Here is a 24054-nt window from a genome sequence, read left to right on the forward strand (position 1 = left end):
GTTTGCTGATGATATCGTTTTAACTGTGTTTGCCTCATCTGTGGAGGAGCTCGTCAGAAAAGCGAATCTTACACTGGAAAGACTAAAGGTCTTTACCTCATTAAGTCTACTGTGTGTAAAAGTGCGCAAGACATTTTTAATGAAGTTCTGCAGAGTTGGTACACCGCTAGATGTGTATGGACTCGTAACTTTATGTGGTAAACCAATTCAGCAAGTTGATCATATCCGCTATCTTGGTTTTTATCTTGATTGCCATCTAGCATAGAAATATCACAGTGACACAATTTCATCAAGAATTCCCCGTGCTGTAGGCATACTTCAACTTCGGCAGCACTTTCTCCCTCAAAGGATACTTCTAACTATATATTATTCGTTGGTTTATCCATATATTTCCTACGGCTACCTCCTATGGAGCAGCAACTTCTTATCCAACTATAGAAGAGTGCAAATTCTACAAAATAAAGCTGTTAAAACAATAGGTAGATGTGTCCAGGATGTACATGACTCCTGTGCTTGCTTTACGTCGCTGAAGCTCCTTAATGTCGTTCAGATAAGAGATTACCAGGCTGCTGTATTTGTGTTTCAGTGTATGAATGGCCTGGCAACGGATGTCTTTAAGAGTTTTTATCAAACAAATAGTGATCTGCATAATTATGGAACAAGTCATAGAAATGATATATTGGTAGATTTCGTCATGGTACCCGTTCTTCATTCTCAATGAAACACCTGGGTCAAAGTGTATGGAATGAACTACCGGTGAGCATTAGGGTAGCAGAACACGTACATCAGTTTACAAAGAAATTGAAAGATTATTTTTTTGGAAAATGTGTTTGGGAAAATGGTGGGCGTAGGAGGGGGGCTAGTTGCCTTTTAATCACTTTCGACTACTAAATGAGGAACTAGCCCCTTCAATTTCCGATCGAGTGAGCCTTTTTACAAGTTTACACGACAACAAACGGCCATCTTAAAATTTATATCAGATTCATTTTAGGAAAATACGAGGTGTGTGTGGGGGGGTATCCACCCTCCAATCACTTTGAATCTTTAAAAGGCTACTATATCTTCTGATTTATGCAACCACTCTTTCTATACAAACTCTATATTCCCCAGGGCATAACTTACAACCCTTCCCCTGACGGCTGTAGGGGATTGTCATCCTCAAGGACACAATTTCTGGAACTTTTAACAACACTGAACAAAATGGCTATCTCACAATTTTGATTGGATGTGTTCGGGGAAATGGTACGCTTGGGAAGGGGCTAGTTGCGCTCTAATCTCTTTTTACTATTAAAAGAAGCACTAGTCCCTTTGATTTCCAATTAAATGAGCTTTTTTAGGAGTTTCTAAGACAACAGATGGTCATCTCAAAATACCTATCAGATGCATTTTGGGACATAAAAGATCAGGGGGGGGGAGTATCCCCACTCCTCTGAATCTCAAAGAGGCACTAGAACTTTTGATTACCAATCAAATGATCCCCCTTTGAAATTTGTACGATCACCATTTCTATAAAAGCCTTAAACGCCACCAGGGGATGACTTAAAACCCCTGCCCTGAATGGTCTGGGGGGATGTTTCTAAAAGACATAACTCTCAGACTTTTCAACTACGCTGAACAAAATGGTTATCCTCGAAATGTCTATCTCAAAGAGCCATTTTAGAAGTTTCTAAGACAACAAATGGTCATCTCAAAATGCCTATCAAATGCATTTTGGGAAATATGAGGTCGGGAAGGGAGGGTATTCACACTCCGATCACTCCGAATCTTAAAGAGGCGTTCTATCCAATGATCCCCTTTCAAAGTTTATTCGATCACCCTTTCTATATAGATTTTAAGTGTCCCCAGGGCATAACTTACAACCCTTGCCCTGGGGGCTGTGAGGGAGGAGGATGTGATCCTAAAAGACATAGCTTTTGGACTTTTCAATAACGTTTAACAAAATGACTATCTCTAAATTAGGGTTGTATGTATTTGGGGAAATGGTGGGGGTGGGAGATGGTTAGTTACCCTCTAATCACTTTCTACTATTAAAAGAGGCACTAGCCTCTTCAATTTCCAATCAAATGAGCTTTTTTAAAAGTTTAAATGACAACAAATGGTGTTCTCAAAATTAACTTCAGATGCATTTCAGCAAAATACGAGGTGTGAGGGGGGGGGGGGTATCAACCCTTCGATTACTTTGAATCTTCAAAAGAGCACTATAAGTGTCATCTAAAATTTTTCTCTCAGATGGATTTCAGAAAAATACGAGGTTTTGGGAGTCCACCCTCTGGTTACTTTGAATCTTAAAAAGGGTACTAGAACTTCCGATTATCAACCCAATGAGCCCCCTCCGAAGTTTATACCACCGCTCTTTCTATAAAAAAAACTATATGCTCTCCCAGGGCACAGCTCACAGCCATTGCGCTGAGGGCTGTGGGGAGATGTAATCTTCCGAGTCATAATTTCCTAATCTTTTAACTATGCTGAACCAAATAGCTATCTCATTTTTTGATTGGATGTGTTTTGGGAAATGGTGGGCGTAGGAGGGGCTAGTTGCCTCTTAATAACTTTTGACTACTAAACCTTAAACACCCCCTATATACCTTATAATATACCTTAAATGCCTTAAATGCTACAAACCTTAACTGCCCCCAGGGCATAACTTACAACCCTTGCCCTGGGGGCTGTGGGGGAGGGGGTTCGATCCTAAAAGACATAACTTTCGGACTTTTTAACAACGTCGAATAAAATGGTTATCTCGAAATTGGGGTGATTGTATGTGTTTGTTGAAATGGTGGGCGTGGGAGGGGGGTTAGTTGCCCTCTAATTACTTTCTGCTATCAAAAGAAGCACTGGTCTCTTCGATATCCAATCGGATGAGCCTTTTATGAAGTTTCTATGACAACAAATGGTCATCTCGAAATTAATGTCAGATTCATTTCAGGAAAATACGAGGTGTTGGGGGGGGGTATCCACCCTCCAATCACTTTGAATCTTCAAAAGGGTACTATATCTTCTGATTACCAATCTAATGAACCCCCTTCGAGTTTATACGATCACTCTTTGTGTACAAACTTTATATGCCCCCAGGGCATAACTTACAAGCCTTGCCCTGAGGGCTGTGGGGGATTGTCATCCTCAAAGACATAATATCCAGACTTTTTAACTACACCGAAAAAAATGGTTACCTCACAGTTTCGATTGGATGTGTTTGGGGAAATGGTAGGCGTGGGAGAGGGGTTAGTTGCGCTCCGATCACTTTCAACTATTAAAAGGAGCACTAGTCCCTTTGATTTCCAATTGAATGAGCCTGTTTAGAAATTTCTATGACAACAAATGGTCATCTCAAAATGTCCATCAGATGCATTTTGGGAAATACGAGATGGGGGGGGTATCCACACTCCGAACACTCTGAATCTTAAAGATTGGTAATCTTTAATTTTATCTAATTTTATTTTAATTAAATCCAATGATCCCCTCCGAAATTTATACAATCACCCTTTTTATATAAAATTTAAATGCCCCCAGGCCATAACTTACAAACCTTTCCCTGAGGGTTGTGGTGGGGGAGGGGTGATCCTAAAAGAGATAACTTTAGGACTTTTCAACTACGTTGAACAAAATCACTATCTTGAAATTGGGGTGATTGTATGTGTTTGGGGAAATGGTGGGCGTGGAAGGGGATTTAGATGGCCTCTAATCACTTTCTACCGTTAAAAGAGGCAATATCCCCTTCAATTTCCAATCAAAAGGGCCTTTTTAGGAGTTTCTACGACAACAAATTGTCATCTCAAACTTCTATCAGATGCATTTCAGGAAAATACGAGGTGTAGGGGGAGATATTCACCCTCCAATTACTTTGAATTTTAAAAAAGGTACTAGAACTTCTGAATGCTAATCCAATGTGCCCCCTCCGAAGTTAAACGACCAACCTCTCTATAAAAACTTTATGTGCCCCCAGGTCATAACTTACAACCCTTACTCAAAAACATAATTTCCTGAATTTTTAACTACGCCGAACAACATGGCTACTCAAAATTTTTATTGGACGTGCCTGGGGAAATTATGGGACTGGGAGGAGGGTTAGTCGCCCTCTAATCACTCTCAAATATAAAAAAGGACACTAGCCCCTTCAATTTCCAATCGACTGATCATTTTTAAAAGTTTCCAATCCTCCAATCGCTCTGAATCGTAAAAAGGGCACTAGAAGTTCTGATTTCAAATCCGTTGAGCCCCCCTCCAAAGTTTATACGATCACCCTTTCTAAATAAACCTTAAATACTCCCAGGGTATAACTTACAACCCTGCCCTGAGGGCTGTGGGGCGGGGCTATGATCCTCAAAGACATAATTTCCGTACTTTTAAAATATATTGAAAAAATAGCTGTCTTAAAATTTTAATTGGATGGGTTTTGGGAAATGGTGGGCGTCACAGGGGGGTTAGTTGCCCTCCAATCACTTTCGACTATTAAAAAGGGCACTAGCCCTTTGAATTTCGATTCGAACGAAGACTTCGAAGTTTCTATGACAACTTCTTTGATACGAACTGTCCTGGTTTAACCCCCCTCCCAAAAAAACATTATTGTGCCCACATCGCTCTTTCTGATTCTTTACTTAGGCAGCTTATTCCTTTTTATTTACCTATAAAAAAGAGTTGGAGCATCTACATAGGATTCTAGGTCCAAAAAAAGAGGTTGGAAGCTCTACTTAGGATTTGGGGCCAGAAAAAAATAAATTAGGTTCTACGCAGGTACGAATACAACTCACCCCTCCTACTGCAACCTTTTGCTTAAGAAATGGCTGGGGAATTTTTTTCGGTCCTTTTCTGGCCACTTTTTGGGCCCTGTTTGGCGGTTTCTCCTCTTTTTTCAATTTCCCCTCTGCGTTGGGGCTGCCTTAGCACAAAGACTTAAATATATATGTGTCAATTCGGTCGTTTATTTTTTAAGGCCCACATCTTTGGCATTTTTTTGGGGTGGGGGCAGTGAAAGGAAAAATTTCTTTGCATATTTAGCTCCCCTTTATCCAATTTTCGGTCCCTATCTCCTTTCACGACAAAATGCTTAATTCTTTAGAACTTGAGTCCTTTTATCCCTGGACATATTTAATGGACCTTTTGACAATTTTGAACAAAACGGTTGCCTAAAATTTTGATTGGATGCCTTCTAGGGCTATGGAGAAACCAGATAGCAAAAAAAGCACGAATGGGGTCAATAGCTACTCTTCAGTCCCTTTCGAATAAGAAAACGGGCACTATAACTTTCATTTAAAGTCAAATGAACCCCTTCCATAGCTTCTATGGCCACCCCGACCATTCGATGTTGTGGAAGGAGCAAAAAAAACAAAAAACATTCCATTCATACGGATTTTATAGACATGTTACCATTACAACAGTGAATGATCGTGAAAAAAGGTTCAGCCAACAAGAAAAAAATATTTCGCAAAACAGAATTAAGAAATTCTTAATTCAACAAAAGAAATTGAGAAAAACCCACAGATTTTTTTTTTTTTTAATTTGGGTCTTATGAAGTACAAGTTAATCGGCTAATAATAGAAACCAGGTGGCGTTATTTCATCAAAATGAATGGGGGGAAGGCATGATACAAAATCTAGGGAGGAGAGCCATTTTGATTTGTTTTTATGGCACTTGGTATTAACCAAGTGACATATAGCAATCGCAAATTCTGGCGGTCTGTCGGTCCCGGTTTTGCTACTTTAGGCACTTTCAGGTAAGCTAGGACTATGAAATTTGGCAGGCTTATCAGGGACTGGGCCAAATTAAATTAGAAAATAGTCGTTTTCCCGATTTGACTATCTGGGGGGAGTGGGGGGCCCGTTAATTCGGAAAAAAACAGAAAAATTGAAGTATTTTAAACTTACGAACGGTTGATCAGATCTTAAAGGAATTTGATGTTTGGAAGGATATTGTGTCTCAGAGCTGTTATTTTAAATCCCAACAGGGTCTGGTGACATTGGGGGGAGTTGGGAGGGGGAAATATAAAATCTTGGAAAACACTTAGAGTGGAGGGATCGGGATGAAACTTAGTGGGAAAAATAATCATAAGGGGTAAAAATAACCTTGACTGGGCTGCCCATTAATTGAACAATCTGTCTTGGCTTTTTTCTACAATTGGCCATGACTTTGACTTTTCCCACAACTATTCCCTTTTTTTAAATTCAGACCCTGTTGGGATTCTGGTGATATTGGGGGGAGTTGGGAGGGGGAAATCTAAAATCTTGGAAAACACTTAGAGTGGAGCGATCAGGATGAAACTTAGTGGGAAAAATAAGCATAAGTCCTAGATACATGATTGACATAACCGGAACGAATCCGCTCTCTTTGGGGTAGTTAGGAGGGGGGTTAATTCTGAAAAATTAGAAAAAATGCGGTATTTTTAACTTACGAACGGGTGATCGGATCTCAATGAAATTTGATATTTAGAAGGAAATCATTTCTCAGAGCTCTTACTTTAAATCCCGACCGGATCTGGTGACATTGGGGGGGGGGTTGGAAGGGCGAAACCTAAAACTTGGAAAACACTTAGTGTGGAGGGATCGGGATGAAACTTGATGGGGAAAATAAGCACAAGTCCTAGATACATAAGTGACATAACCGGAACGGATCCGCTCTCTTTGGGGTAGTTTAGGGGGGGGGGTTAATTCTAAAAAACTAGAAAAAAAGAGGTATTTTTAACTTTAGAAACGGGTGATCGGATCTCAATGAAACTTGATATTTAGAAGGATATCATGTCTCGGAGCTCTTATTTTAAATCCCGACAAGATCTGGAGACATTGGGGGGAGTTTGGGGTGGGGGAGCCTAAAATCATGGAAAACGCTTAGATTGGAAGGATCGGGATGAAACTTGGTGGGAAAAATAAGCAAAAGTCTTAGATACGTGATTTACATAATTGGAACGGATCCGCTCTATTGGGGGGGGGGGGTTAATTCTGAAAAAACTAGAAAAAATGACGTATTTTTAACTCACGAAGGAGTGATCGAATCTTCATGAAACTTCATATTTAGAAGGACCTCGTAACTCAGATCTCTTGTTTTAAATCTCAACTGGGTCCAGCGTAACTAGGGGGGGGCAGTTGGGGGGGACCGGATATCTTAGAAAATACTTATAGCGGTGAGATCAGGATGAAACTGGATGTGAAGAATAAAAACCTGTCTAAGATACGAGACTGACGTAACCGGACCGGATCTGCTCTCTTTGGTGGAGTTAGGGGGGGGGGGGGTAATTTTGAAAATTGAGGTATTTGTAACTTACGAAAGGGTGACCAGATCGTAATGAAATTTGATGTTTAGAAAGATCTTGTGCTTTAAAGCTCTAATTTTAAATTCCGACCAGATCCTGTGACATTGGGGGGAGTTGGAGGGGGAAACCGGAATTCTTGGAAAACTTGAAAATTGGGGTATTTTTATCTTACGAATAGGTGATCGGATCTTAATGAAATTTGATATTTAGAAGGAATTCATGTCTCATAGCTCTTATTTCAAATCCCGGCCATATCTTTGACATTGGGGGGATTTGGAGGGGGAAATCTCGGAAAACACTTGGAGTGAAGGAATCGGGATGAATCTTGGTGGATAGAACAAGCAAATATCCTTGATACGTGATTGACGGAACCGTACTGGATTCGCTCTCTTTGGGGGAGTTGCGGACAGGGGTTCGGTGATTTGGCGAGTCAGGTGCTTCCGGACGTGCTAGGACGATGAAAATCGGTAGGCTTGTCAGGGAGCTGCACAAATGGACTTGATAAAGTCATTTTCCCAGATTCGACCATCTGGGGTGCTAAAGGGAGAGGAAAAATTAGAAGAAATTAGGTATTTATAACTTACGAGTGGGTGATCGGATCTTAATGAATTTTGATATTTAGAAGGACATCGTGACTCAGAGCTCTTATTTTAAATCCTGACCGGCATTAAGCCTCTAATTTTCCTTTTAAATCAATCTATTGGTTCATAGAATTTTGTTAAAGCTCATACCATATGAGCTCTTGGCTCTTAGCTCTTCTTGCCTCGTCACAAGTGCCATTTGAGCTCTTAGCTCTTGTTTACTATAGTTTTTCCATGATAACACAATGAAAGGTTTATTCAATAAAAATTATGTACCAAAAATATTATTTAAAGTATCTAAGGGGGAGAGGGGTAAGAAAATAAAAAGCGAATGCCCCATGTGAATAAGGGCAAATGTCCCCAATTTACACGCCTAGTAAAATCGGTTTTAACAGTATTTTCTACATGTTGCCACAGTGATCTTTTGACAGAATTTATAGAGGCAACCCCCTTTTTGCTGTCTATTATGTCAAAATTAGACAAAGTAAATTACCAGAAACGAAGTGACTGCTGGCCATAGAAACAGTATCATTTTCCCAAGGGGTCGTTAAAACTGAATAAGCGGTTGTAAGAATTGGTGCTTCTGTAACATTGGAGCCATTATTGCCTCGTTCAACAGGAGGAGGTCCAGAGTACGGAAAATAGGCGAATCCTGCAGCTATAAGTGGTATAAAGCCACAGACGATCATGACGTTCCGTTCGCCAATCCTAGGGAATATAGCAAAAATTTAGTATATATATTAGTCAATAGGAGTCTATTTAAACCGTAAATTTTTTTTTTCACATAGCCAATTTCAGCTGTAAAAGACTGGAATTGCACCAAACGGCAGAAAAAAAAACAACATATACCAGAAAGTTTAGCCATGTAATTCCGGGAGCCTATATTGTTTCTATTTTGATCAATTTCTATTTTTATTTGGATTTTGTAAAGGCAAATAAAAAAAAGTTTTTCTACAAAAAAAAGTTATGACTCATTTTTTAATAGACTCTTGCACCTCAAACATAAAAGTTGCTAAATCATTTTTATTCTAAGGGAAACGGCATGTATACACGAGGGGGGGGGAGAAACTTTTCACCCCTCCAAAAAAAAACACCAGACAAAGCTGGACCTTAGCGAGTAGCGTAGGAAAACATAAGGTGAGAAATTGATATGTTGCTGCACAAGAAACATTTTCCTTGATGTTCACTTACTGCATCTCCTTTATTGAATCTTGCTTGTACCTATTCGCATAGAGGATTGGAAGGAAATGGGATATGCTTGTTTGAATTACAAGTAGTTTGAATTACAAGTAGTAGCCATTTGGCACATACTCCATCTACTTAAAATATCAAAATTATCCAATGTTCTTCTATATATTTTCGTATAAGCCACCTTAAGGGTTTTGGGCTTTCATCCCTCCTTCCCTGGGAAAAAAATTGAAGACTCTTCAAAAAGAATTCTGACATGCCAAGTTACTCATTTTGGTATTGAGGCTTTTTAGATTTTATTTCTTTTATAAAAAGTCTGGGTAGCTCCGATGATGACGACTATTTTTTCCAAGGTGATTGAGGCTCCCAAGTGGCCAGGATAATGGGCCGCATCACTATTGGGACCCCTCAAAGCACGGGTGTTATAGATCAGCATTGACAATGAATGCACTACGAAATTTATTGTTTAAGGTTTTTGCAATAGGTTAGATAAGTAGTTGGAAAGAGGGAAAGACTGGTAGAGGTGCCAGGGAATAGATTTCTAAAGTTAGCATTTACAAAAAAAAAAATGACATTTAAGAATGGGATAGAGTTTAGCCGAAACAAATCATGAAAATATTGAACAATTATTACATATCAAGAATTTGGAACCAGTGGATAGGCACAGGAGGGGAAGTAGGACTGGTGGCTAGGAAAGTACAGAGCTCTGGTGCAAATTCATGAAATACTTACGGCAAGGAAATGTATTTCTTTTAAAAATTAGAAGCGGAAATTTTTCCCAATTTTTTCCAACTAAAATGCAAAAAAAATATATTTCGATGAAAGTACCTACAAAAGATATTTTTTAAAATGTAGTAGGAAGGAAATTTGGGGAAGGGGAAGCCGGAGAGGGCTCCCTTGTTTTCCTTTGATTGGTATACAGAGAATACTGCAGAAACAGAAGGCATAGTTACGGCAAATGGGCTGAACCATGGCGGCTTCTTTCGGTGGTTTCATTAAGGCCAAGCAGGCATGGGGAGAAGACTGTTACCTTGAATTGGGGAATAAAAGGGAGGATGTAACATGAGTAGCTTCTGAAAGGGGTAAATATTAAGCTCCTTGGGGAATGAAGGAAGGCTTTGGGAAGGCTTAGGTCATGGAATGATATGTATTTTTTCTACTGCACATATTAAATGGGTTAGGTATAATGAAAATAAGGAGCATCTTATCCACAATTTAAAGGATTTGTAAGATGGGAAATTGCAGAGGTTGTGGTAGTAGCGAAGGAACGCATGTTAAAAATTTTAAAGAGAAATTGTCGGCTAGATATGAAAATATGGAGAATATAGTTGCGTGGCAATGCATCACGGATAGTTTTTTGGAGAATGGAGAATCGACAGAATAAGGAAAGGTAATTTGAAACAAATAAGCACATGTTAAACGAGGGCGGAGTTATTGTATTGTGTTTTTTATGTTTTGTTTTCCGTTTATATAGCCAATGGGCCATGTGGCTCTTGCATTGAAAATATCGCATTGTATCATATTCCATTTCTTTTAATTATCAATAGTTCACGAGTATAGGACTTACTTTCGAGCAATCGGGCCAGCAAAGAGGAAACACACAGAACTAATGATACCACCAACAAAAAGCATAATACCAACTTTTGCAACTGCTTCCTCCTCAGTCCAGGCGAAGTTATCAATAGCCATCGGAGTTGCTAGGCTGCAAAAGATACACCTGCTTTTTAGTAATTTTGATAAAAGAAAGAGGAAAGAAATGGAAAGTCGATGGATATAGAGGTAAAACTTCAGGTGAAGTACATTTAGGCCACTAAAGTATACAGATAAACAAACAAAGTTTCTAAACAAAGCAATCACAATGACTAATTATGCATAGTAAAAAAAAAAAAACTCGAACAGAGGAAAATCAGAAAAAAAACTATGCATACTGACTAAGAAACAGCATTACTGTCTCATTTGATAAAAATAAAATATTTTTACGATAAATATATGTATAAGATATGTTCGCGGTTAAGAAAAAAATATTTTGAAATTAAATATTTTACTGTTGATTGCATATTTGTTCGATGGAAAATACAACAAACAAGAGGTTTGGGAGACCTTTTTAAAGAAAAATAAATTTCTACTTAACTTTTTAGTTTTTATATTTGGAATTCTTCTTTAATGTTAAGTCACTATCAATAAAACTGTAAATCTTTTATTTTTATTCAAAAGGATTATCGAAGCCAGTGATCTTTTTATCAAGCCAGTGATCGCAGGAAATGAATTTCACGGAGATCAATTGATGGAAAATTTAAGTTCTACTGCCCTTTTTAAGTAAAAAACACACACAAAATAACAACAACAAAAAATCAAATGAAAATCCAGAAACAGCCAATCGATTATAGAGGCTTGGGGTTTCGGAGGTAGATAACTTCGAAGAACACACTGCCTTTCCATGACGAAAGTAAAACAGTTCAAAATAGGGATGAAACCTTTTTATTGACACTGAATAGATATAAAATTATTTAACTGGATATTTCGAACACATATACAGTGTTCATCATGAGCTTTTACTGCTGATGATGAACACTGTATACGTGTTCGAAAAATCCAGTTAAATAATTTTATGTCTATTCACTGTCAATAAAAAGGTTTCATCCCTATTTTGAACTGTTTTACTTTGGTTCTGGAGGTAATAGATACCCCATTTGTGACTAAACGTATGATTAGTCAGAGGCAACGCTATACCGTTGCTTTCAGTAAAAGTCGTAAGGCTTCAACGTTTAATGTTTATTTGTTTTTTTTTTGTTTTTTTAGTGGCACTTCATAGTGAAGGGATAGTCGTAGGGGAGACCGGGGCATTGTTGACACTTTTCAACAGGGTTGCAAATAATTTTTCAGTAACACACTTTTGCACAACCGATTCTACCAACATTAACTTCACTAGGGTGGCTTTATTTGAGCTATGTATGACATACTCGTACCTCTTACCAGATTCTCATGGAAAGAGGGATGATTAAACAAAAATCACCGTAAGTGTCCATATACCAGGATTATCGAGGAATAATGGTCACTTGGTATGGGTAATTTGGACGCAGATGTCCAGCATACCCTGGGTTCCTAAAGTCTGAAATACAACCTTAGAAATTAGAAGTAAAAAAGAGTAAAAGAGAAGCATAAAGAACCAGGAAGAGAGGAGTTTGTTGTTTATTAAAAATTTGTCGAATAAATATATAACAGCCAGGTATGCAGTGACAACTCAGGCAATATTCAGCTGTAGGCCAATCACAGCAACTTGATGTCAAATTCGGATAAGTTCACTTGAAAAACAGGCTATTCTGCTTGTTGTGTAGTGCCACCAGTAATGAGGAAGGTCCTATATCGATTTGAATGCCTGCTCTGTCGAATGTAAAATCTGATCTGCCCTCGTAAACTTCGTGAAAGGCACAAGTCTTTTCAAATAGAGTACCTCATATTTGTCTTCCTCCTGTGAAAATGTCTTGCCAATTGAGGGGGTTGCGATTTTCCCTATTTCTCCTCTGAAAAACTTCTTTTTGGGAAAGTTTTATATTAATTACTCATGGCTGCAGCAGTTGCTACAAATTAGTAAAGAGCAAACTACAGCCCGTAGTAACCAAAAGTTATGAAATGCGGCTAGAAAAAAACTGCCTGACGAGAAGAAAAGTTCCACCTCGCGGTGGTTCAGGAATGTTAACTATTATTTTGGTTTATCTTAAAAGTAAAAGTTTATTGCGAAAAGAAATTTAGGGTAATTTAAAAAAAGCCGGATACTCCTCGAAATTGGTATCACATCAAAGAGAAAAGTGTACCATTGGAATCAGCATGATAAAAAACCTTTCATACATAAAATACAGCCCCCCCCCCAGCTGAACAATACTGATATTGTCAGCAGCATGGGCATAGGTACTTTAGCGGCCCAGTACCTCTATCAAATCCGTATCTGGACACTTTTTTAAACCATCTCAAGATTTCTTTGGTTCTTACGTAATAGGGTATTATTTGTTTACTTATGCAAATGTGTTCTTCAAGATTCCTTTGGTTGCTATGTAATAGAGCCCACCAGTGGGGAACATTCAAGGCGCCAGGCCCTAGCAGCCAAATCCACCGAGCCCCTAGAAGTCAATTCTAACGGGTACTATAACAGTGGGCAATTCCACGGCAGCCCTAGAAACAAATTCTAACGGGGTCCTAGCATCCAATTTCACTGGGTTCCTAGGAACCAATTCCAAAGGGTGTCCTTCTAGTCAAGTAGGGAACCTCCGGTTGTAACTGAGAATGATGTACTCTCAAGTGACCTGTTTCTTCGGGGTCCATGGAGAACCCACGTTTGTAGCTGAACACGGCACGCACTTGGATATTAAGGTTTTGGTGGCGTACACATGAGTGTTACGTAATCGTGCACACGTAAGTGTTAAGTAATTACGGTGCACACATGAGTGTTACCAATGACAATGCACGCTTGGGACGTTACATGATAATTTAAAAGATTTTCTTTTCAAGATCTGATTTTATTCAAGATTTGTTTCTTTCAAGGTGTTTTACTTCAAGAATTTGTCTGCTTTAGGAATTGGAAATAAGACCACAGATTTCGAAAATGACCAGACCAGAGCCTAAGCCAACTGGACCATTAATAATATTATGATTCGAGAAATAGGTTCTACGTGACAAGATATTGATCGCGTGTATCCCATCCATTCCACTTGAGAGCGCACAAGTATCCACACTGTTGTTGACAATTGCTATATTAGACACACCTGCTTGCTACTTTGTATTAATTTTCTAGCGTGACTTTCTCATATGGTTTTGTGAGAAGGAGACTTTTTATTGTACATACAAGTTTTATTGATAACAAAAACATTATAAAATCATGGAATCACAGAAAAAAGCAGTTAAAATCCAATAAATGGAACGATAATGCATCAAAAAGCTGATAAAGGATTAAATATAAGCAAAAAAGCGTGAAACAAAGAAAGGCAAGAACCCTAGAAACCAATTCCAAGGAGAGGGTTGTTATTGGAGGTAAATTTCAGCCATTTGAAGAGATATTTCTAAGAGGTTTCAATGAAATTGCCTTGTTTCTTTGAGAGCCAAGACTATGCATTTCTGATTGACCAGCATGACAAACATTATAAAATCCAGAAATCACAGACAAAATTAGTTAAAACTCAACAAACATAAGAACCATTGTTCTTATGTTTCAACAAGGATTGTTTAACTTTTCCCAAAAAAATACCAATACAAAGCGGAATTGCTCTTTTTCTCTCGTTCTTATGTTTCAAGCAAGGTGTTTGACTTTTTCCCGAAAATAGTAATACTGAAGCGGAATAGCTTTGTTTCTTTTTCACTCTTATGTTCCAACCAGGCTTGTTCGACTTTTTTCCACAAATATAGCAATAGCAAAGCAGGGACACATACATATACACGCATAAACAAACACACACACCCACACTCACACACAAACACACAGACACACACAGACACAGACGCACACACACATACACAGACACAAACACACACACACAAGCACAAACACACACAAATACATAAACACACAAACGGACACACACACATACACGCACACACACACAAACAGATACGCAAACACACAGACAAATACAAAACATACTCAAAAACACAAACACACACACAAATACACACAGAGGCGCAAAAACACACACACACACAAACAAACACAAAAACATAGACACAGAGACGGGCAAAAAGACAGTCAGATACACAGGCACGGTGAGAGAGAGAGAGAGACGAAAACACGCACAAATATAGAGAGTCAGATACATAAACACACAAAGACAGGCCCAGAGCTACGCAAATAAATGCTCAGACACACAGGCACGGTGAGAGAGAGACAAAAAAAAATACAAATACAAAGAGTCAGACACAGAAACAAACAAAGACACACACAGGGACAGGCAAACAGACGATCATCGACTCATAGACACATGCATGGTGAGAGAGAGACAAAACCCCTCATATCAACACAAAGAGTCAGACAGACAAACAAAACAAGACCAATACAGAGACAGGTAAACGCACAATCAGACACGTGGGCACGGTGAGAGAGAGACAAAACACATACAAGCACACAGAATCGGACACACAAACACACAAAGACAGACACAGAGATATGTGGATGGACGCTCAAAAACACAGGCACAGTGAGAGAGAGAGAGAGATAAAAATACATACAAATACACAAAGCCAGACACAGAAACAAACAAAGACACACACAGAGACAGGCAAACACACGCTCCTCGACACAGGTACAGAGACAAAAAAAGGCATACAAACACAAAGTCAGACATACATACACACAAAAACACACACAGAGACATGCAAACGGACGCTCATACCCGTAAACGTCTGACTGTATGTTTGTGCGTTTGTTTTTTGTATCTCTCTCACCGTACCTGTGTGTCTGAGTGTCTGTTTGCCTGCCACTGTATCTGTCTTTGTATGTATGTGTCTCTGACTCCGTGTGTTTATATGTATTTTTTTCTTTCTCTCTCCGTGCCTATGTACCTGAGTGTCTGTTTGTCTTCCTTTGTGGGTGTTTTTTGTCAATCTCTCTCACCACGTCTGTGTGTCTGAGTGACATTTTACATGTGTTTGTGTCTGTTCTTTTGTTTTAATTTTTCTGATTGTGTATTTGTATGTGTTTATTTTCTCTCTCTCGTTATTTTTCATCCTGCCTGTGTGTTTGATCTTCTGTTTACCTCTCTATGTTTTTCTGTTTCTGACTGTGAGTTTGTGTGTTTTTTCTCTCCTTCTCTCTCTCCTTCTCTTTCTGTTTTTGTGTGTCTTTCTGGCTGTTTGCCTGTGTATGCGTCTGAATTTTGGTGTTTGTGTGTCTGACACTGCGTGTTGGTGTGTGTTTTTTTATCACTCTCATCGCACCAGTGTATATGAACGTCTGTTTGTATGTCCCTGTCTATGTCTTTTATTGTTTGTGGGCTTGACTGTGTGGTTCTATGTGTTTTTGTATCTCTCTCTTTCTTTCTTTCTTTCTCTCTCTTTCTCTGTGCTTGTCTGTGTGTTTGTGTATGTTTTGTCTTTCTTTCACCGTGCCTGTGTGTCTGACTCTGTATTTGCGTGTCTCTGTTTCTGTTTGAACGTCTGTTTGTCTGTATCTATGTCTTTCTTTGTCTTATTCTCTGTGTCTGACTGTCTGTTCGTATATCTTGTCTCTCTTTCCCTCTCTTTCTCTTTCTCTCTTTTCCTTGTTTGTCTGACTCTTTGTGTCTGGGTATATTTTGGTTTCTCTTTCACCGTGCCTGTGTGTCTGACTCTGTGTTTGCGTGTTTGTCTCTGACTCCGTGTGTTTATATGTCTCTCTCTCTCTCTCTCTCTCTCTCTCTCTCTCTCTCTCTCTCTCTCTCTCTCTCTCTCTGTGCCTTTGTATCTGAGTGTCTGTTCGCCTGTTTTTGTATTTTTGTCTTTATTTTTGTATCTCTCTTACCGTGCCTGTGTGTTTGAGCGTCCGTTTGCATGTCTTTGTTTTTATCGTGTTTGCGTGTATTGTGTGTTTGTGTGTCTGAATCCGTGTGTTTTTGCGTATTTTTGTCTCTCTATCGCTCTTTCTCTCTCTCTCTCTCTCTCTCTCTCTCTCTCTCTCTCTCTCTCTCTCTCTCTCTCTCTCTCTCTCTCTCTCTCTCTGCATGTGTCTATGAGGATCTATTTTCCTGTGTCTGTGTGTGTCTTTTTTGTTTTTTTTGTCTGACTCTGTGTGTTTGTGTATTTTTTGCTTGTCTCTCGCAATGTTTGTGCGTCTGACAGTTTTTTGCCTATCCCTGTGTTTTGATTTGTGTTTTTGTTCGTCTTTCTCTGTGTGTTTATTTGAGTGTTTCGTCTCTCTCTCACCGTGCATGTACGTGTGGCTATGTGTTTGCATATGTTCGTGTCTATCTCTGTGTGTTTATGTCTTTGACTCTGTAGGTTTCTGTGTTTTGTTTGTCTCTCTCTCTCTCTCTCATCGTGCCTATGTGCCTCAGTGTCTGTTTGCTTGTCTCTGTGTCTATCTTTGTGTGTTTCTGTCTCTGAATATGTTTGTTTTTTCTCTCTCTCTCTCACCGTGCCTGGGTGTCTGACTGTGTTTTCACCTGTCTCTGCGTCTATCTTTGTGTGTTGGTGTGTCTGACTCTTTGTTTTTGTGTGTCTTTTTTTCTCTATCTCACCGTGCCAGCGTGCCGTGCCAATTTTGGGGAAAAAGGTTGAAACAAGGCCGATGGAAACATAAGAAAGAGAGAATACAAAATCAACCCACTTTAGAATTACTATTTTTGGAAACAGAAAGTCAAACTGTCCTGGTTGAAACATAAAATGAAAAAGAAACAAAGCTATTCCGTTTTAGCATTGCTGTTTCCGGGAAAAAGTCCAAGAACGCTACTGGAAACATAAGACCGAGAAAAAAGGAGCTATTCCGTTTTGGTATTGGTATTTTTGGGGGAAAATTCTAAGAATCTTTTCCGTTTGTTAAGATTCAACTACTTTTTTCTGTGAGTTCATGATTTTATAATGTTACTGATGCTTGTGAATCAGGAGTGCAGAGTCTTGGCTCAAAGAAACGAGGCATTTAATTAAAACCTCTCAGATATATCTCTTAATATGGCTTAAATTTACTGCTAATGACAACCCCCCTGTAATTGGTTGCTAGAGTTCCCGCCTTTTTTAATTACGCTTTTTTGCTTATATTTTATCCTTTATTCCAACGTTTTTCTATAAATCTGGAAGTCTTAAAGCTCCTCCAGCTTTTTGGGCAGCGCTAGGTAATTTTAAAGCTCCGCCGGTTTCCCCAGACAATTTTAAAGCTCAAGGATTTGAGGGTTTATAACCACAAGGCACTATGCTTCTTTTATCTTTTAGTACTTTTCTTTTCGTGACATCTGGATCTAAAGTTTTTTATTCTGTTTTTCTAGGAATATTCTATGCTTGTTTTCTCTTAAATTATATCGTGTTTTAGATAAGATTTCCACTTTTCCGAATAGTATATCGTTAGAATTTGGCAATGTTATTTTGTCCTTTACGATATTAGTTTTGATAACCTGTAGTTTATTCTTTGCTTTGTACTCGTCATCACCATCTTTTATAAAGGCCTTTACTTTAGATCTTAAACCAATAAACTCAGATAATGTCTTACCATCCAGCACATCCTTCATTAGTACTATGACTTTCTTATTTGATTAAGGAAATTTTAAGGCGTTATCGCTCTTATAATATGAATTATCGAATCTATCATTTAAATCAAGTTTTATATTTTGATAATAGTCTTCGGTTCTTATATCATAGATAAAACTATCAGTTTCCGTGTATCATAAATCTATAGCTCCCCATATTTATGATTCATGTATTCATAATGAAATTTGTTCGGAAGTAATGTAGATACTTCCAAAACAGCAAACCCCATGTAAATAGGTTTATCTAATTTTATTTTTGGTTTAACGATTTTAGCTACAGAAAATGTATCGCTAAGTATGATTTCAGATCTAAAGTTCCGTTTTTAACGATTTTTGTCTTTGTTCATCACTAGTAATTATTTCAACATTTGCTCTTTTTTTACATTTTCCGTAGTCTTTCCAAAAAATGCAGTATTCATAGGCTTAAAGAAATCTCTTTCAGAATCATTTGTTTCTTTTTGACGTAGTTTTGTATTATGATATAACCTTTTAAATAATCAGCTTCTGTGAATGCTTGTATTTTATGTATTTTTTAGTATTAAACCATGCTTTAGATAAAATTCTTTAATTTTTATTTTGAAAAAATACTTTGTTTTAACAAGTAGAGTTGTACATAACTTGTATTCATAATGTTGTGGAGCTAGAGGTAAATCTTTATTTAGGGCAAGTAATTGCCTTGGGTATTCTAAATCAACACCATAAATTGCTCCCACATTAAAAATTCTGTTGCATATTTTTCTAACTGTTTAAAATATAAAAAATATTAGATTTGCGCGTTTTGAACTGAGGAAAAATCCCGTTCACCTGTCACTGACCTTGGGAAAAAAAACCTAAAAATCTTTGTTCGTATGTCTCTGACTTTTGAAAAATCCCCTTTACTATTACCTGTCTAGCTGTCTTTGACTCTTAAAAAATCCTTTTTTATTTGTCTTTGACTCCCATTTACGTGTCTCTGACTTTAAAAAAAAGAAGAATATAGGTGCGTAGATATTTTTGTTTTAAGTGGGAAAATCCTGGTTTGGAAATGAATTTTAGACACCTGAATTTTTCCTAATTTATGCAGATTCCACCATTTAAAGAATAATTAGGATATTTTAATTGAGATCTAATGTCTGTAAATAGGGTACGCGGACTTTTCTAAATCGACCATCGCGCATCAGCTCGGGCCTTCGGCTCTCAAAAAAAGTCCTCACTTGGTATGATAATTGCCTCATTCTAATTTAAGTTTCGCGCATTTTTTGGGGGATGGTATTGTTATTAAAGAATTAAAAAAAAAATCGAGATAAAAGTAACGTTACGAGCTAACGTTAACCAAACGAAGCACCATAGATAGTATAAAGAATATCATTATAAAACCCATGGTATGCATGGATTAAAAGAAAGATATAAAACTGACGTTGCAAACAGAATGTAATTATTGAAAACGTAAATTAAACGTAAAACATTACCAAACATTGCACCACAATGAAACTTTCGTGTAAAAAGCACAGTCATAAAAATAAAAAAAAACCTTTTGCGAGATGAATGCTTTAATTCCACTGAAACTTGAGGGGCTTTTAGGACCACAACAAAGGATTTGCATAATTCTTTGCGGGATTTTTGAAAATTATGGGATTTTTATATTGCTAAGAACAACGTATAGCAGCTACGGTATCCAGACGGTGCCAGGTGGGGGGTGACACTATCCTATTCCCACCACGGTATAAGAACGGCATCTTTTCAGGGAGCCTGCTATCTCACAGTTCAAAATAAAGCAGTGAGACACATGTGGATTGGGGGACCTCCGGTTTTAAGAAAATAAACCAGTGAAACATATTTGAAGCAGCTGAACATTCTTTGACTTGTAAGACCATCGTAGTTGTTGGAAATTTTGAGGGGTCTAGTAAATCACGTCTCGACCCATGAAATGGTAAATAAGAAAATTATAGTCCCATAGGGCCATCAGAATGCCTCTACTTTGGCTCTAGCCGTATTAACGATGCCCTTGTGTCCTATGGCCACATCCTAAGACCTTCGGCCCTTCTGTCCTATGGCTAGATCCTTGAAGCTTATGCTCTTATGTCCTATGGCCACACCACAACAGATTGAGGGGTATTACTAATTACCTATTTGTATAAATTTACATTTTACCGATTCAAGCAGTCATATTCTATTTTCACCGTACTTTATATTTTATACTTTTTTTCACTTTTTTTTACCATACCGTGTAGCGCTAGCACATTTAATCTCTAAATTATATTCCTGAAGTATGAAATATTTACAAATGTAAATGACAAAGGAAAATCGATGGTTAGATCTACTCTTGGATTTTTTTTTCTTTGTGCCCTGTAGTTTCCACCTCTTGGTTTCCTCTAATTTGCTTTAGCCCATATATACCCAACCCCCTTCAACTCCTCTTCAAAATGTCTCTTTAAATGTATTCAACATGCATTTGCCCCCTTTAAGCATGGATAACCTACTTAGTCTAGGTTAGAGTCACTCAAAAAATAAAAATCAGCAGAACTTTCCAACCTTCAAGAATTGAGTAGGGCTGCAGCCCCTAGTGATTTATCACTTTTTCTAGTGATTTTTTGTATTGCCAAAAACAAGAATCACTAAATCGGCACGTAAATCACTTAATCATTGAATAAAATCCCTAAATCAACCAAAAAACCACTAAAATTGAGTGATTTTTTTCACCGAGTCGCAACCCAGGTCTGGAGAGACCTAAAAGACAAATCAAAATCCGTCATCAGATAATTTACTTGCAATAAGCATTTTTCTTTTATAAACAGAGCACTTATTATCAATGGTTAAGCTATAAACCTAACTATTCCGTAAGAATTTAGAGTCCTTTAACAGACTCAGTCTAAGACCCTAACTGACTTCAGTGATGGAGATCTAGGATAATTCTAATTAATATTTTACTCAAATATTCGCTCCACCTCACAACTATGATGTAAATTATTGGTACTTACGTCTCAGTAAAGATGAAGTTGAAGATAATGATGGCAAATGTAACTAAGCACACACCAACTGCAACGTAGTCAGGCTTCATACCTGATAAATCTGCTCTATCTATAATTAAAAAACAGGAAAAGTACTTCAAATAAGTTAAAATTAGAGATTAACACTTTTATAAACTCAGGAGCAGGAGAAACTAACAGGGGAGGAAACTGATGTTCGTCTCTAGTAGAAAAAAAAAATCAAAGCCATCTGGCGTCACCATCGAAATCACAGAGGTAATTATAAAAACTTAAATAAAGATATTCGCTATATTTATTTTACAACTTTTTTTGCATTCATAACTTAAAAAAACTATATTTTCTAGTGGAAGTAAAGAGCGAAGCTGAGACTTCAACAAAAAACCTGCTTCTTAGCGTGTGTAAGATTTTGTGTAAGTAAGTGTAAGAAACTGACTCACGTTATTCAACATTTTTATAGGATTTTGAGAAACTAGGTCTTTTCTCAAAATACAAAACAATATATTCCCTTTGTATAGAAGAAACATAAACCATTTAGGATGTTTTTAAACAGTAGAAGAACCAAGTATGCTAGAATTGTTTTTATATGATTTGAATTCGCTTGTCCTGTATGACTTGCGGCTTGTTATTTTTAAACAGATACGAAGCAATGGCATCTTGTTAGTGTTCAAATAGTAGACTAAACTCAGAAATCTGCATTATAGCTAGAAATCTACGTATAATAGGAAGAAACAACTGGATTTCTGGAATTTTCCTGGTGGTTTAGTAGTTTTTGGTTTACTAGCTATGGATTTATATTGCTAGCTATAGATTATACGGCTGGTAGGACCATTGATTCACCTTATAAATTAGAACATCCTGTTTGTACGCTCTTATGACTTCACAGTGATTAAAATAAAATTCCTTTGTTTGCTTGAGTTTCCAAGAGAATTAAAGTTGTATACTATAAGTTGTTGATATAATGGTTAGTAAGATCTTGTTGATAACTTTATATACAAAACTTCTAATTTCTGCAGGCAGCGAGAGAACTTTTCTGCTCATTAGTCAAAATCGTGTCCTTTTTGTGGTTTTTGTCTTTTCAGTATAATGCTAGTTTTTCAAAATTCTGCAAATACAGGGAAATATGACAGGCTGATAATCTGAGGTAGTCTTTCAGACATACTTTGTACATATTACGAATCAATAATTTTAGTTTGTTTTATTTTTAGATTTCACTCTTTTTTCCGTCAGATTTTTTTACTTCAAATCCATTTTCACTAGTTTCTACTCTGCTAGTTTTGCTAAAAAAAATTTTTTTTTTTGACATATAAAGATTTCGAAAAAAAAAAAAATCATGGCTCCTGCAACATAATGAATATGCATCTAGGGCCAATTTTTTCGGGAATAATGCCGAATTTTACTGTTTTTGCGTCTAGAAACTTAAAGCAACTGGTAACTAGTTCCTCTATATGTCAGTTTTGACGGTGTAGTTTTTATGAAGATTGTGTCCTTTTATGAGGTGTTTAACCCTTTTTCTTTTGCTAATAAATTTTGGAAGGCAACTTTAAATTTAATGGGTTACATATAGACATTCGGAATCACCATACAAATCTGATCTTTTTTTTATGTATTTCCGGTTTAAGTCTCCAGACTTTTTTTTTATGCATATTTGATCTAGGGTCCTTAAAAACGTTTAGGGTATTAAAGTGTATGTTTAAGGAAATGTTGCGAGAGATGCCGAATACAATCAAAACACAATATGTGCTTAATACGGTTGCCAAAGGGGAATATCAGCAATATATAAGGAACGGCCAAGAGTATTAAGTTGAAACTTTCAAGGTATGTTGGTGAGATGTTGAAGAGCCATTAAAGGGTAGCGAGCTAAAAAAGAGCTCGCCCTTTCTAGGCCCCCCTCTGCTCCATACTAATTGAAATTTGGAATTAAATTTGCCATGTATAAACGTCTTGTCAACGTCTTGTTAAAATTGTTATTTTGTTCAAACTTGCAGAGAAGGTCTAATAAATATAACTTCAGGAATGCCATGCCCCCCACAGCCCCAGGACAGGGACTGTAAATTATGCAATTTGCCTACTGTTTACATGTCAGATTTATCATTAGGAAAGAGGAAATGTTTGATTATGGGTGCATCTGGGCAAGTCAAATAAAACCAAAAGGCACCATATGCCTCCAGTTTAAATTAAAACTTTCAGGGCATGTTGAGGAGGATGTCGAAAAGCGGTTAGAGGGCTGTCAGCCTCCCTTTCTATGCTAAAGGCAAATAGCTATGCCTATGGGGATGGCGTAATACCCCACAGTTTTTGAGAGGGCGGTCAAACACAATTAAAACACACTATATATATGCTGGCTGCTGAAAGAGCTTATCAACAAAATATAAGGAATGCCTGAGGGTATTAAGTTTAAACTTTCAGAGAATGCTGAGAGAGATGTTGAAGAGTGATAAAAAAGCAACCACCCTTCCTTGCCGTTTTTGATGCCCCTCAACACCGATCAAAACTTTGAAATCAATTTTGTTCAAAACAGTCAAAAGGTCTAGTAACTACACATCCGGAGATACAAAGCTCCCCACAGAGCCCCAGGAAAAGGATTTTAAATTATTCATTTCGCCTTTTTTTTATATGCAGGATTTATCATTTGGAAAAGGGGAGATGTTTGATTCTGGGTGTGTTCGAAAAGCCTAAGGCTATTAAGGTAGTAATGGGCAAGAGTCTTAACTTAATACTTTCAGGGCTAATATTGCTACTAATACTGCAGCTGCAACCATACGACTGACTGCACCTGCGACTGTGACTGCTTCCGACTGCTACAACTTGCAACTGTGACTGCGATTACTTGCAACTGCTACTACATCAACTTTCGATTACTTTCAGGTAAAGTTAAGGGGAATGAA

General features: G+C 37.6%; 1 protein-coding gene across 2 annotated transcripts in view; it reads right to left on the minus strand.

Annotated features, from left to right (window-relative positions):
• The window catches only part of LOC136043795 (major facilitator superfamily domain-containing protein 8-like), a 101796-nt gene that overhangs the window by 35748 nt on the left and 41994 nt on the right, over positions 1–24054 (minus strand). For both annotated transcript variants that reach the window (XM_065728713.1, XM_065728712.1), the window contains exons 6-8: positions 21161–21260; positions 10577–10711; positions 8315–8529 (exon numbers count right to left, since the gene is read on the minus strand). In XM_065728713.1, the coding sequence (XP_065584785.1) occupies positions 8315–8529; positions 10577–10711; positions 21161–21260 (450 nt within the window). The remainder of the gene's footprint in view (positions 1–8314; positions 8530–10576; positions 10712–21160; positions 21261–24054) is intronic.

Source organism: Artemia franciscana, chromosome 2, assembly GCF_032884065.1.
Source record: "Artemia franciscana chromosome 2, ASM3288406v1, whole genome shotgun sequence".
Taxonomy (NCBI): domain Eukaryota; kingdom Metazoa; phylum Arthropoda; class Branchiopoda; order Anostraca; family Artemiidae; genus Artemia; species Artemia franciscana.